The following is a 14,709-nucleotide window of genomic DNA, read 5'->3' as shown; positions in this document are numbered from 1 at the left end:
ACACCACTAAAAATACAACATGCTGGGCACTGGTGGCTCACGCCTGTCACCCTAGCTACTCAGGAGGCTGAGATCTGAGAATCATGGTTCAAAGCCAGCTCAGGCAGGAAAATCCCTGAGAGTCTCCAATGAACCACCAGAAAACTGGAAGTGGAGCTGTGGCTAAAGTGGTAGAGTGCTAGCCTTGAGCAAAAAGAGCACAAGGACAGTGTCCAGGCCTAGAGTTCAAGCCCCAGAACCAGAAAAAAAAGTCACCCCCCCCCCAAAGATAATACCTAATCAAGACCTGTTGGATAATACCTAGTCAAGACCTGTTCAGTCAAGACCTGTTTGAAAGTAATGGATAGAAACTCAATGCACTCTATATGAAGGAGTCAAGAGAAGTATATTAGTCTATGTAAATGACTAGGGAGGCATGTGGTTCTATAATGCTTTCAAGACTTAGTCTCTCTCTGTTTCAAGTGTCTATGTTAGTGTCACTGTCAGTCAGTTCCTCCCCTTGTGGTGAAAAACTGGGGATGCTTCGTCCTTGTATCCACAACATCCCAACCACTTAACACACCCAGAAGGAGAACAGTTCCCCTTTCTCTCAAGTAGTTCTGCCAAAAGGTCCAAGGAAGGATTTCATTGGCCCACTGTGTTTTCCATCTTCATTGCTCAGCCAATCATGTGGCACCAGGACATGCAAGGCTTTCATTGGCCTATATCTATGTGACATGTCTGCCCGTTCCAGGGCTAAGAAGAGTGTCAGACCCCTGACTGAGAAAATCAGGAAGAAGTCTCGAAAGCAGAGCATGGATGCTGATAGACAAAACTAAGATGGCATCTAGAAGGTTCCTATTTACTGAAGCCAATGCCCATCAGTCAGAGAACGCCAGGAAGCTCTCTATAATCCAACCAAGGTGGATTGGTTGGCTATGGCATACTTGGGACACCACACAGCCTGTCAGTAAGAATCATTACAAGAAGGCTGAGTGTGATGGTATATGCTTGTAATCTCGGTTACTCAGGAGGTAGAGGTAGGAGAATCACCATCTCAATCTTGCCCAGGCAAAAGTGTAAGACTCTGTCAGAAACAGCATAAAACATAAAGGGCTGGTGTCATGGTTCAAGTGGTAGACATTTGTTTGGCAAGACATTTGTTTTGGCCCAGAGTTTAATCCCTGGTATACCAAAACACCCCACAAAACTTGCAAAAGGACTTGTTGGTAGGATTTGGTGCTGGCTTAGGTGAGGAGATGGGTCAATGCAGTGGGTGTTTTGGATAGGAATGAGAGGAAATTACATGATTGAATGTACATAGTAATTGCTTATTTTGTGTGTATATGCTAGTACTGGGCTTGAACTTTGGGTTTGAGCACTGTCCCTTAGCTTTCTCACTCAAAGATGGTGCTCTACTACTTGAGCCACATGCACTCCAGTTCTGGCTCTTGGCTGGAAATAAGAGTCTCATGGATCTGTCTGCCTGGGCTGGCTTCACTCTGTGATCCTTGGATCTCAGCTTCCTGAGTGGCTAGGATTACAGGTGTGAGCCACTGGTGCCTGGCTGTATTAATTATTTTTGTGCGTATGTGTGGGTATGGGGCTTGAACTTAGGGCCTGAATGTTGTCCTTTTATCTATTTTGCTCAAGGCTGGAGTTCCACCACCTTAGCCACACACATACCTCCACTTCTGGCTCTTTGCTGATTCATTGGAGATAGGAATCTCACAGTCTTTAGTGCTTGGACTTGTCTTTGATCTGCGATCCTCAGGTCTCAGCTTCCGGAGTAGCTGGGATTACAGGCGTGAGCCACGGGGTGGGGTGGGGGGAACACTCAGCCACAAAGATTTTCTAAATGATCTTCCTTTCTCTTACCTCGTGGGCCTTGGAGAAGGGACAGCTTCTAATGGGATGGAAAGGAGGTCTGGATAAGTAACGTGAGCATCATCTTCTCTCGGAGGTCCATACCCAACTCCATCCTCTCCTTCTCCTGGCCCAGGCTACCAGCCTTGCGACCCGCAGGTCATCTGCAATCGCGTGAACCACGTGCATGGCTGCCTGGCGGAGCTGCAGGCGCAGGCGGCCCGACGGCGCGGGGAGCTGGAGGCGTCGCGGAGGCTGTGGGCGCTGCTGCAGGAGCTGGAGGAGGCGGAGAGCTGGGCCCGGGACAAGGAGCGGCTCCTGGAGGCGGCGGCGGGGGCCGCGGCGGGGCCGGCGGCGGGGGGGCGCGGCGGGGCCGGCGGCGGGGGGGCGCGCACGACCTGTCCAGCACCGCACGCCTGCTGGCCCAGCACAAGATCCTGCAGGGCGAGCTGGGCGGGCGGCGGGCGCTGCTGCAGCAGGCCCTGCGGCGGGGCGAGGAGCTGGCGGCGGCCGGCGGCGGCCCCGATCTGGGCTCCGGCGCCGACGCCGTGCAGCTGGCGGGTTTGGCGGAGCGCGCGGCGAGCGCCCGGCGCCGTTGGCAACGCCTGGAAGAGGCGGCGGCGCGGCGGGAGCGGCGGCTGCAGGAGGCGCGGGCCCTGCACCAGTTCGGAGCCGACCTGGACGGGCTCCTCGATTGGCTTCGCGATGCTTACCGTCTGGCAGCCGCCGGGGATTTCGGCCACGACGAAGCGTCCAGCCGGCGCCTGGCGCGCCAGCACCGCGCGCTCACCGGGGAGGTGGAAGCGCACCGCGGGCCCGTGGGCAGCCTGCGCCGCCAGCTGGCGACGCTAGGGGGCGCGAGCGGCGCGGGGCCGCTGGTGGTGGCGCTGCAGGTGCGCGTGGTGGAGGCCGAGCAGCTGTTCGCCGAGGTGGCCGAGGTGGCGGCGCTGCGGCGCCAGTGGCTGCGGGACGCGCTTGCCGTGTACCGCATGTTCGGCGAGGTGCACGCGTGCGAGCTGTGGATCGGCGAGAAGGAGCAGTGGCTGCTCGCCATGCGCGTGCCCGACTCCCTGGACGACGTCGAGGTGGTGCAGCACCGGTGAGCGCGCGCTCTGGGGTGGCAGGGTTGGGGGGGGTCCCCCAGCCTCCGGATGCTTTGCTCAGTCCCCAGGCTCATCCTTAATGGGCTTTGTGACGATCTGGAGTTTGTCCAACCTCTCTGAACTTCTCATTTTGCCCATCTGTAAAATGGGGAGGAAAGCTGGGCGCCGGAGGCTCACACCTGTCATCCTAGCTACTCGGGAGGCTGAGATCTGAGGATCGCGGTTCAAAGCCAGCCCCGGCAGGAAAGGCCATGAGACTCTTATCTCCAAGTAACCACCAGAAAACCGGAAATGGCGCTGTGGCTCAAGTGGTAGAGTGCTCGCCTTGAGTGGAAGAGCTGAGGGACAGAGTGGGGGGGGGGGGGGACAGTTCCACAAACTGGTAGGAACATAAAATGAACTCAGGAGGGAGGGAGTGCGCTGGTGGCTCAAGCCTGTGATCCCAGCTACTCAGGAGGTTGAGCTTTGAGAATCACATGTTCAAAGTCAGCCTTGGGCAGGAAAGTCCTTGAGACTTTTACCTCCAATTAACCAGCAAAAAGCCAGAAGTGGAGGTATGGCTCAAGTGGTAGAGCACCAGGCTTAAGGGAAAAAGCCAAGGGAAGGTGTGAAACCCAGAGTTCCAGCCCTAGTACTGGCACACAAGAAGGAAGGAGGAAATAAGGCAGGCAGGCAAGAAGGAAAGAAAGAAGGACGGAAAGAAATGTTAGTAGGTGTGAGACACTTAACAAGTTCCCTAGGGGTACTACAAGCATTCCCCATGAATTTATCTTCATCCCAGCCAAAGTTACTCACAGACAGCCCAGCCTAGGCTGCCGCTCAAGCCCCCCACCCTGTAGCAATGCTATCTCCACCTCTTTTTTTGGGGGGGGGTCCAGTTGTGGGGCCTGAACTCTGGGCCTGGGCACTGTCCCTCAGCTCTTCAGCTCAAGGCTAGCGCTCTACCACTTGAGCACCAGCGCCACTTCCGGCTTTTTTTCTTTTTGCTTATGTGGTGCTGAGGAATCGAACCCAGGGCCTCATGCATTACAAGGCAAGCGCTCTACCACTGAGCCACCTTCCCACCCCTATCTCCACCTCTTGTCCCTCGCCTGCTTTACATTTACTTCCCACCTTCCTGCTCCATGTATCATGCACCAAGTTGTCTGTGGCCTGACCTAAGCCCAAGTGTTAAATTAATGGGTGGACGTCTGTCCTCTACCTACCCCCACCCTAGCATCTTATCCATACATTCATCCATGCATGCATGCACAGAGATTTTTCTGAATTCATCTCCAGTTCCAGAGCGGGGCTTGAATAACTGTGCTCACAATTGTTTTATACATTTTTTTGGGGGGGTCCGGTCGTGGGGCCTGAACTCTGGGCCTGGGCGCTGTCCCTCAGCTCTTCAGCTCAAGGCTAGAGCTCTACCACTTGAGCCACAGTGCCACTTCCGGCTTTTTTTTCTTTTTGCTTATGTGGTGCTGAGGAGTCGAACCCAGGGCCTCAGGCATGCAAGGCAAGCACTCCACCACTGAGCCACCTTCCCAGCCCTACATTTTTTTTTTTTTACAAGAGCAGACCATGCTCAGTCCCTTGGCATGCCATGTGGTGGGGCAAGTTGGAGCAAGAAACAGCTGGAAATTTAGAGAGGCAGTTAGGTTGGGGTCTCGGGTTGGAAGGAGATAGGCTTGAACTATAGTTAAGAGTACAAAGCCAGGTGCCAATGGCTCATGCCTGTAATCCTAGCTTACTCAGGAGGCTGAGATCTGAGGATTGTGGTTCAAAGCCAGCCCAGTAGAAAAGTCCATGAGACTCTTATTTCTAATAAAACCAGAAAACTGGAAGTGGCGCTGTGGCTCAAATGGTAGAGCGCTAGCCTTGAGCTGAAGAGCTAAGGGACAGCACTCAGGCCCAGAGTTCAAGCCCCATAACCAAAAAATAAATAAAATAAAAGAGTCCAAGTAAACTGGCCCTGGCCTGGGGGCTAATGGACTGGGATCGAGGTGCTAATCAAGGCCCAAGGGGGTCAGTTAATCTTGGAAGATGGTGGGGAATGCAGAGGAAGGCCAGGGCAGAGTCACAATGGCCATGAGAGCCCCAAGGAAATGTATAGCAAGCTTTAAGGTTAGAGGTAGATCAAAAAGGAGTTTAGGCTGGTGACTGAATTGTGACTGGTGGTCAGGAGTTCGAGGTGTGGGGTCTGAAGATGTGGGGGGTGGGTGAGATGGGCCAGGGAGGGTGTGATGGACAGTCCATAGACTCAGGATGGGGTACTTAAGCAACCAAACATGTCTGTAGTCAATCAAAGAGAAGGAACTGGCAAAGGATTCTGGGAAATAGCTGGAAAGGTAGGACCAGAGCCAGGAAAGAGGAAGTGAATCAAGACTCAGGGCAGGGCTCCAGAAGTCTGACCCATGAGCATCTCCATCCTCTTTTTCAGATTCGAGAGCCTAGACCAGGAGATGAATAGTTTCATGAGCCGCGTCCTGGATGTGAACCACACGGTCCAAGAGCTCGTGGAAGGAGGTCACCCCAGTTCAGATGAGGTGCGCTCTTGCCAGGACCACCTCAACAGCAGGTAAATGGGGACTGGGCCTGGAAGTTCTTCCTGGTATCGTACACTGGTTTTTCCCCATCTTTCTCTTCATATTCAACCACCATGATAATCAAACCAAATTGTAGCAAATTGGTAGCCTCCCCCTTCGACTTTTCTTCCATCTCCTCGTCCTCCATCTTCTCCTCCTCCTCTTTCTTGTGGGGTTTGAACTCAGAGCCTGAGCACTGTCCCTGTTCGCCTTTGTGCTCAAGGCTGGCATTCTAACACTTGAGCCACAGTGCTATTTCCAAGTTTTGAGTGAATGTAGATGGCTCTCATGGGAACTTCTGTGCCTGGGCTGGCTTCAAATCACAGTCCTCAGATCTCAGCCTCCCGAGTAGCTAGGATGACAGGCGTGAGCCACCGGCAACCAGCTCCAACTGGTTTCTTTCTTCTTAAAACACTTCCTGAATGTTCACTGTGTGTAGAGCTCATAAATTGTGTGTGTGTGTGTGTGTGTGTGTGTGTGTGTGAGAGAGAGAGAGAGAGAGAGAGAGAGAAAGAGAGAGAGCATGTGTGCCAATACTGGGGCTTGAACTCAGCACCTGGGTGCTGTCCCTGAGCTTTTTCACTCAAGGCTGGTGCTCTACCACTTGAACCACAGCTCCACCTCTGGCTTTTTGCTGGTTAACAGGAGATCAATATCTCTGCCCCCCACCCCCAGCTGGCTTCAAAATATTCCCCCCCTCCCCTGGCTCCAAACAGCCATCCTCAGATCTGAGCCTCCTTAGTTGCTTGGATTACAGGCTTGCGCTACCAGTGTCTGGCTTGCCCTACATCCAGGACCTGTTTGCTCGAAGCTGTGTGCTGGATGGGGCTCCATTTTAACAGGCTAACGGGTCTTTTCCAAGTCCGGGCCCGTGGCCTGGCTTCTCTCCGGGATGGATGGGTGGGGCTGAGGGGAGGGCCCCTCCCTGTATAAGCCGAGCCCCTGCCCTCCCGTTGCTCTCTTTCCCCTGGGCAGGTGGAACCGCATTGTGGAGCTGGTGGAGCAGCGCAAAGAGGAGGTGAGCGCGGTGCTGCTGGTGGAGAACCACGTGCTGGAGGTGGCGGAGGTGCGCGCCCAGGTGCGGGAGAAGCGGCGGGCGGTGGAGAGCGCACCCCGGGCCGGCGGCGCCTTGCAGTGGCGCCTGAGTGGCCTAGAGGCGGCTTTGCAAGCGCTGGAGCCACGCCAGGCGGCCCTCCTGGAGGAGGCGTCCCTGCTGGCCGAGCGCTTCCCGGCGCAGGCGGCGCGGCTGCACCAGGGCGCCCAGGAGCTGGGGACCGAGTGGGGCGCCTTGGCGAGCTCGGCCCAAGCCTGCGGCGAGGCGGTGGCGGCGGCCGGGCGGCTGCAGCGTTTCCTGCACGACCTGGATGCTTTCCTGGACTGGCTGGTGCGTGCCCAGGAGGCAGCGGGGGGCAGCGAGGGGCCCCTGCCCAGCAGCCTGGAAGAGGCCGATGCGCTGCTGGCGCGCCACGCTGCCCTCAAGGAGGAAGTGGGTCAGCGCGAGGAGGATTACGCGCGCATCGTGGCGGCCAGCGAGGCGCTGTTGGCGGCCGATGGCGCCGAGCTGGGCCCGGGCCTGGCTCTTGATGAGTGGCTCCCACACCTGGAAATTGGCTGGCACAAACTGCTCGGCTTGTGGGAGGCGCGCCGGGAGGCCCTGGTTCAGGCCCACGTCTATCAGCTCTTCCTGCGTGACTTGTGCCAGGCGCTCGCTGTGCTGCGCAATCAGGTGCCAACTCGCAGGGGGTATGAGGCTGGCGTGGGTGGGGGTCCTGGGCCCCCTGTGGGGACGGTGGGAAGTGATCTAAGTGCGTGATCTAATTTCCAGATCATTCTGGGAAGGGAACCAAATATAAGAATTTAGAGGATAGAAAGCCTCAGTTCAGGGGCTGGGAAGGTGGCTTAGTGGTACAGTGCTTGCTTAGCACGCATAAAGCCCTGGGTTCAATTCCTCAGAAAAATCTAGAAGTGGCACTGTGGTTCAAGTGGTAGAGTGCTCGTCTTGAGCAAAGGAAGCTCAGGGACAGTGCCCCAGGACTGGCAAAAAAAGGGGGGAGGTCTGGGAATATGGCTTAGTGGTAGAGTGCTTGCCTAGCATGCATGAAGCCCTGGGTTCGATTCCTCAGTACCACATACACAGAAAAAGTCAGAAGTGGTGCTGTGGCTCAAGTGGTAGAGTGCTAACCATGAGCAAAAGAGACATGAGCTCAGAGACAGTGCCCAGGCCCTGAGTTCAAGCTCTAGGACTGGCAAAAAAAAAAAAAAAAAGGAAAGAAACTTTCAGTTTAGCTGGGCGCTGGTGGCTCACGCCTGTAATCCTAGCTGCTCAGGGGGCTGAGATCTGAGGATCACCTGTTCAAACCTAGCCTGGATGGGAAAGTCCTTGAGACTCTTATCTCCAATGAATCTCTCTTCCTCTCTCTCTCTCTCTCTCTCTCTCTCACACACACACACACATACACAGCCATAAGTGGATCTGTGGCTCAAGTGGTAGATCACCAGCCTTGAGTGGAAAAAGCCAAGCAAGAGTGTAAGGCCCTGAGATCAAGCCCCTAGTACCAGCATACACACACATACACACACAAAGCTAAAAACCAAGGCAAAATCAAGCGCTGACAGCAGGTATACGCTATGGGCACCAAGTGCAGTTGAAGGATATACTCGCTACTTTGGCAGAGACTGGTAAGTTTCAGAGACTTGAAAAAGAGAGGAGGCCGCCCTGGTGCTATCTAGAGGTCAGACAGAGCATTCAAGCATGAGCAAAGGCCTTGAGGTAAGGCCATTTCTGGCGTGATGCACTTGAACCCAGGAAAGGGGAATGGGAAGAGTCCTTGGATGGTAGCTGGAGCTGGAGGAAGCTGACCTGTGTTCCCTTTCATTCCCAGGAGGTGGCGCTGTCCAGCGCAGAGCTCCCAGGCACGGTAGAGTCTGTAGAAGAAGCCATAAAAAGACACAGGGATTTTCTCACCACGATGGAGCTGAACCAGCAAAAGATGCAGGTGGCGGTGCAGGCTGCCGAGGGCCTGCTGCGGCAGGGCAACGTCTACGGGGAGCAGGCCCAGGACGCTGTGACCCGGCTGCTGGAGAAGTAGGTCCTCACATGGAGGGGGACAGGGACAGACATGCGCTCATGCCAATGTGGGACCCATACCTTTTAGAAACCTGAGCCTACACTGTGAGCAGAGGCCAGGCTGACTGGAGATGGATGTCTGGGCCTGGGTCCAGCCTGCTAAGTGTTCTCAGGCCAACACCTGCCCCCCCCCACCTCCCTATGCCCTGTGGGGGCATCATCCTGCCTCCCTGTGCTCCAATGCCATCTCTCTCTTCTCTCTTTGCATTTCTGCCATCCCCTGTCTGTCTATCAGACTGACTCCCTGGTGGCATCTGACCGTCTCTCTGCCTGTCCCTAACTGGGGTCTCCCAACTTCCTCCGTCACTTCCCTCCCTCTTCCCCTCTCTTTCATTGTCTGAAACTGCTTCTCTTTGTGCAGATGTGCTGCTACTGGGGCTTGAACTCAGGGCCTGGACACTGTGCCTGACCATTATGTGCTTAAGGCTATCACTCTACCACCTGAGCCACATTTCTACTTCTATCTTTTTTTGGTGGTTCATTGGAGATAAGAGTTTGTGGATTTTTCCCACCCAGGCTGACTTTGAACTGAGAGCCACAGATCTGCCTCCTAAGTAGTTAAGATTACAGGTGTGAGGGGCTGGGAAGGTGGCTCAGTGGTAGAGTGCTTGCCTTGCATGTATGAGGCCCTGGGTTTGATTCCTCAGCACCACATAAGCAGAAAAAGCCAGAAGTGGTGCTGTGGCTCAAGTGGTAGAGCGCTAGCCTTGAGCTGAGGGACAGCACCCAGGCCCAGAGTTCAGGCCCACGACAAAAAAAAAAAAAAGAAAAAAAGAAAAAAAAGAAAAGATTACAGGTGTGAGCCATCCATCTCCTCCCCTTCTCCCTCCCCCCTCCTCCTCCTCTTCTTCCCCCCCCCCCCTCCTCCTCCTCCTCCTCCTCCTCCTCCTCCTCCTCCTCCTCCTCCTCCTCCTTCTGGATTTACCAGGTACTACACAAGTGTTCTACTACCACATTCCCTAGCTGTCTGTTTCTCTTTCTCCTCCACCTCTTTCCTTGTCTTTGTACCCCTATGGGTCTCTGTCAATATTTCTCTCTTGAGGTCTCTGGCCATGTTTATGTGTCTGTGTCTCTATATTAATACGTCAGGCTCTTTTTACCCCCCCCTCCACCTCTCTCCTTTTTTTACTTAGTTTTAGTCTCTGAGTATCTTTTACTTTATCTTTAGTTCTGTATTATCTCTGGGCTTGACTCTCTTTTTTTTTTCCATTTTTGCTTAATTTATTTTGACTCTCTTTTCCCCCTGATTATGTGTGTGTGTGTGTGTGTGTGTGTGTGTGTGTGTCTGTCTGTCTGTGTGTGTGTCTGTGTTCTGTGTGTCTGTGTGTGTATACGTGCATACCAGTCCTGGGGCTTAAACTGAGGGCCTGAGCACCATTTCTGAGTGTTTGTGCTCAAGGCTAGTGCTCTACCATTTTGAGCCACAGCACTGTTACTGGCTTTTGAGTAGTATATTGGATAGACCTTCCTGCCCAGGTTAGCTTTGAACCATGATCCTCAGATCGCAGTCTTCTGAATAGCTAAGATTACAGGTGTGAGGCACCTGTTTTATTTTCATTACCTCTGTCTCTCCAGATTTGTCTAATTCTCTGTCTCTGTCTCTCTGCAGTACAGCCCCTGCCTCTGTCCCACCTCCTCCTCCACCCTTTCTTCCCCTTCCCCCTCCTCCTCTTAAATTTTTGCGTCTCCCCACCAGGGTTTCTCCCAACCCTTCCCTCTCCCATCCCTAGGAGCCAAGAAAACCAATTAAGAGCCCAGCAGTGGATGCAGAAGCTATACGACCAGCTTGGACTGCAGCACTTCCTCCGAGACTGCCATGAGGTAGGACCTCCAGCTGGGCCCCCGGGGGCCTGGCAGGGAAGGGGGGCAGTGGTGTCCCCTTTCCTGGGGAGGGACTTGCTCCGTGGCAGAGGTGGGTGGGGGTGGGGACGCCCCATCCAAGTGGGTCGTGGAGCGATGCTCCCCCTGCGCCACCAGGGGGCGCGCGGGAGCCCGGTCTCAGTGCGCATGCCCCGCGGCGCTGGCCCGCCCACGCCGGCTCCAGGGTATAGGGGTGGGGCCCGGGCGCCCCTGGCAACGGCGCGCGCCCGCGCCTACGGGTCCCGCGGGGACGAGCACCGATCTCACCTCTCTAGAGGTCTGAGAAAAGCGATCTGTTCCAGGAGCTCCAGAGAGTGGGGGTGGGGTTTTGGACAGTTGGGGGTGGACCTTGACTCAAACTTTGGGCCCCCTCCCCACAACTCTAAAAGCGTCCTGGAATGTAATGTCTTCTACACACACACCTAAGGCCGGGTCCCTATCAGAGATGACGAGTCAGGAGACTGGCTGCTTCCCCTTCCTTCTAGAACTGTGGTAGACTCTGCTCACATTAGTTACGGCCCAGTATTTCCCTAACCTCTAAAGAGAGACAATCCTAGCCCCAAAGATCTTCCATCTGAGCCCCTTCCCCCCCAGATCCTCCACCTGAGCCCCAGATCCTCCACCTGAGCTCCTTCTTCCCAGACCCTCCATCTGAGCCCCTTCTTCCCAGATCTTCCACCTGAACCCCTTCCCTCCATCCTCCATCTGGGCCTCTTCCCCCCAGATCCTCCACCTGAGCCCCTTCCCCCCCCATCCTCCACCTGAGCCCCTTCCCTTCCCCCCCATCCTCCATCTGAGCCCCTCCTCCGCCCTGGATCCGCATGATGAACCAGAGATGGCTTTGGAGTCAGGTCCTTGTTCTCCTCCCACCCCAACTAACGATAGTTCCACAGGGAACCCCCAAACACGCCATGGACGAGGGGATCTCCGCACCCCACCCTCCTCCACGCGCAGGTGGCTAGGCCAGGCCGCGAGCCCAGCGGGGATGGTTGTCCTGCGCGCCCCCGCCCCGCAGACGGTCCTGGAGTATTACAACAGATGTTCCAGGTCCCCGTCCCCTATTTCCTTCCTCCATCTGGACCGCCAGAAACCTGAGCCTCTTCCCGTTAGAGATGCCTCAGGGGGTGCCTCGCATCTCCCCGAGTCCTCCCCACCCCGGGGCTCAGGTTCCCCCCCACCCTCGCCATTGTATTTGGTCCAGTGCGCCCCCCCACCCCACTCCTGAGACGGGAGAGTGTCCTAGACCCAGAGGTCCCCACGGGAGCCGGCTCAAAATCCCCTCCCTCCCCCCAGCGTCAGGGGGAGTGGTGAGTCCTCCTTCACCCCAATTAGGGCCTCCTCCCCCGCCCCCCCCCACCCGCATGGAGGCGGGCCCGGAGGCCGGGGTGGGGGGGGGAAGGCGCGCGCGCGGGCGGGCGCGCGTCCGCGGCGCGGGGGCGAGGAGGGAGGGGGCGCGCGCCCGCCGCAGCTCCGCCGCCGTCCCCGCCGCCGGCCCCGCGTCCCCGCCGCGGACTCCCCGCCGCCGCCGCCGCCGCCGCCGCCGCCAGGTCTCGGGGGCGCCGGGGTGCGGGGGGGAGGGGGCGGCGCGCGCGCCCGCGGGCGGGGCGGGGGGCGGGCGGGGGCGGGCGGGGCCGCGGCGGGGACCCCCGCCCTGGGGGAGGGGCGAGGGCGCCGAGAGCTGTCCGCGGTGCTGGCGCGGGGCGGCGCGGGCGCGGGCGGGACTTGGGGAGCGGGGAGGGGGGGAAGGAGGGGGTCCCCCAGGAGAGGGAGGGGACGGGGGCCACTTAACAGACCTCCTCCTAGGGGAGTCCGCTTATCTTTGGGGGCTCAGCCTCTGGGGGGGGTCTCTGCTCTGGGTCAGGAGGGCGATGTGAGGTTTGCCGTGGGGTTGTCCATCTTCTGGGGTTCTGGCGGGGGGTCTGTGTCAGCTGCGGGTGATGGGGGGGTGAATCACTTTTGCGGGGGCCTCTGCTCTTGGCGATAGGGTTCGCGGATTGAATCTGTGTTTGGAGGGGAGGGTGACTGACTTGGGGTGTCTTGGTCGTTGGGGAGTTCGGCTTTATCCGCAGTGATAAGAGGTGGTAATTACTTTTTTTGGGGGGGGGAGGTCGTTACCTGGAGGACCGGTACCGTCTCCTCCTTGGGGGGCGCTTTGCCTTCGCCGTGGGCTCTGGCTGCCAGGGAACTCTGCCCTGCGTTGGGGCAGCTGGGGATTGATTGATCTGGGGACTGGGCATTTGTGTGTGCCTCTGTGTGTGTGTGTGTGTGTGTGTGTGTGTGTGTGTGTGTGTGTGTGTGTGTGTATGTCCCTGGGGAGCAAATACTTAAGGGGTGCGGGGTGGGGCCTGGCCAGCTTGGGAACTGTCCTTCGGTATGACAGCATCTGCCTCCGGGGACCGTGGTGTTGGAGTCCGTGGTGTTTCTCTCTCTCTCTCTCTCTCTCTCTCTCTGGGGGGGGGAGGAGGAGGATCTTATGACTAGATGGGGGGGGGGAAGAGGAGGAGGAGCAAGCTTGTCTCAGGTGTCAGGTCTGGCCATAGCAAAGAGGTTGTAGCTTGGGGGGGGGGGGCAGCGTCCTGTCTTGCCTTTTATTTTTATTTATTTATTTTCTTGGAGAAGGTCTCGGAAAACCCCTGGTCCTGTGTGCAGGGAATTGAGCTGATGGCGTGATTACATTTTGAATGGTTTTGTTGCTGGTTTCTGTTTGGGGAGCAGAGTGTGAGAGAGGTTTGGTTTAATTTACCTTGGAGAGTCTAGGGCTGGATTTTGGGGGGCTTGGCTGGTTCGGGGAGCAAGAAGGCAGCCTTGATGCTCTCATTTTTTGGGGTAAAGGTGCAAAAGGATTAGCTTTGATTGGGAATTTAAGCTGATCATAGTTTGGGGAACTACGGGCTGGATTTAGGGAGCCCTATGGGTTCCTCTTGGGGAGAACACGAATTCAGTTGTGTAGGATTGGGTCTGCATTAGATGGGGGGCTATTGGAGTTCAATCTGGCTGCGTTGGTGTGAGTGCTGGAGTTAGGTGGAGTGAGTATATTAGAAAAGGGTGAAGATCTTGAACCAATCCTTAGGTAGGGGAGCAGGCGACTGAATTGATAGGTCTAAGCTTGGGGCTGGGAGCTGAATTGGGAGTTTGCTAGATTTGTTTGGAGAGCTTGTTTTGGTGCTGAACATGCCCCTGGTCTTGCGTGGAGACTTGTCCAGTCTCAGGACAGGTGAACTGAAGGATTTGCTAGTATTTGGGGAACTTTCCATACATATTCTACAGAGGACATAGCTTGAGTTTGTCCCTCTCCACCCACCCACCCACCACCAATGTAAAGGCCTCCCTTGCAAAGATTTGCCCATCTCTACCTCGTTTGGATGGTTCAGCCACCTGCTCTCCCAACCCTCCCCCCCCCCCCCACCTCAACAGCCCAGGATCTGACAAATGGGGTTTCCTGTAAAGACTGAGATGGGGTGGGGGTGGGGGTGGCTGAAGCATCCTGCCATGCCCTGCACAGCTGGATGGCTGGATCCACGAGAAAATGCTGATGGCGAGGGACGGCACACGTGAAGATGGCCACAAGCTTCACAAGAGATGGCTCCGGCACCAGGCATTCATGGCTGAGCTGGCTCAGAATAAGGAGTGGCTGGAGAAGATCGAGAGGGTGAGGATCCCGAAGGCCCCTCTGCCTCATTTCCCATGCCTCTCCGTGGCCATCCTGCTGACCTTGCAGCCCTGAACTGGTTCAAGCCAGCTCTGTGTCCTCCTAGCAGTGCAACCTCTTTGAGCCTCAGTTTACCCACCTACCTGCAAAATGGCCAGCCTCTCTTCTAAATGATGCATTCTGTTTGTGAATTCTTCCACCTCCTGAGGCTTGAACTCAGAGCCTCATCCTCTCCCCTCATCCTCCCTCTCTCTCTCTCTCTCTTTTCCCTGGTTAATTGGAGATAAGAGCCTCTAAGATTGATCTCCCCAGGCTAGGAATGTGGCTTAGTGGTAGAGTGCTTGTCTAGCATGTATAAAACCCTGGGTTCCATTCCTCAGCATCACATAAACAACAAAAAAAGTGGAAGTGGTCTGTGACTCAAGTGGTAGAGCGCTACCCTTGAGCACAGAGAGTGTTGGGCATAGAGACCAGGCTCTGAGTTCAAGCCCAGGACTAGAAGAAAAAAAAACAACCTGTGATCCTCAGATCTCAGCCTCCTGACTAGCTAAGACTCCA

General features: G+C 56.1%; 1 protein-coding gene across 1 annotated transcript in view; it reads left to right on the top strand.

Moving 5' to 3' along the window:
* Sptbn4 (spectrin beta, non-erythrocytic 4) overlaps positions 1-14,709 on the top strand; it is a 56,841-nt gene that overhangs the window by 13,383 nt on the left and 28,749 nt on the right. The window contains 7 exon segments of the mRNA XM_042667955.1: positions 1,982-2,226; positions 2,229-2,944; positions 5,371-5,508; positions 6,491-7,241; positions 8,398-8,600; positions 10,373-10,463; positions 14,005-14,151. Of these exon segments, the coding sequence (XP_042523889.1) occupies positions 1,982-2,226; positions 2,229-2,944; positions 5,371-5,508; positions 6,491-7,241; positions 8,398-8,600; positions 10,373-10,463; positions 14,005-14,151 (2,291 nt within the window).

This window comes from Dipodomys spectabilis, unplaced genomic scaffold (assembly GCF_019054845.1).
Source record: "Dipodomys spectabilis isolate Male_0828 unplaced genomic scaffold, ASM1905484v1 ptg000422l, whole genome shotgun sequence".
Taxonomy (NCBI): Eukaryota; Metazoa; Chordata; class Mammalia; order Rodentia; family Heteromyidae; genus Dipodomys; species Dipodomys spectabilis.
The sequence above is the reverse complement of the archived record's forward strand: the minus strand, read 5'-3'. Positions and strand labels throughout refer to the sequence as shown.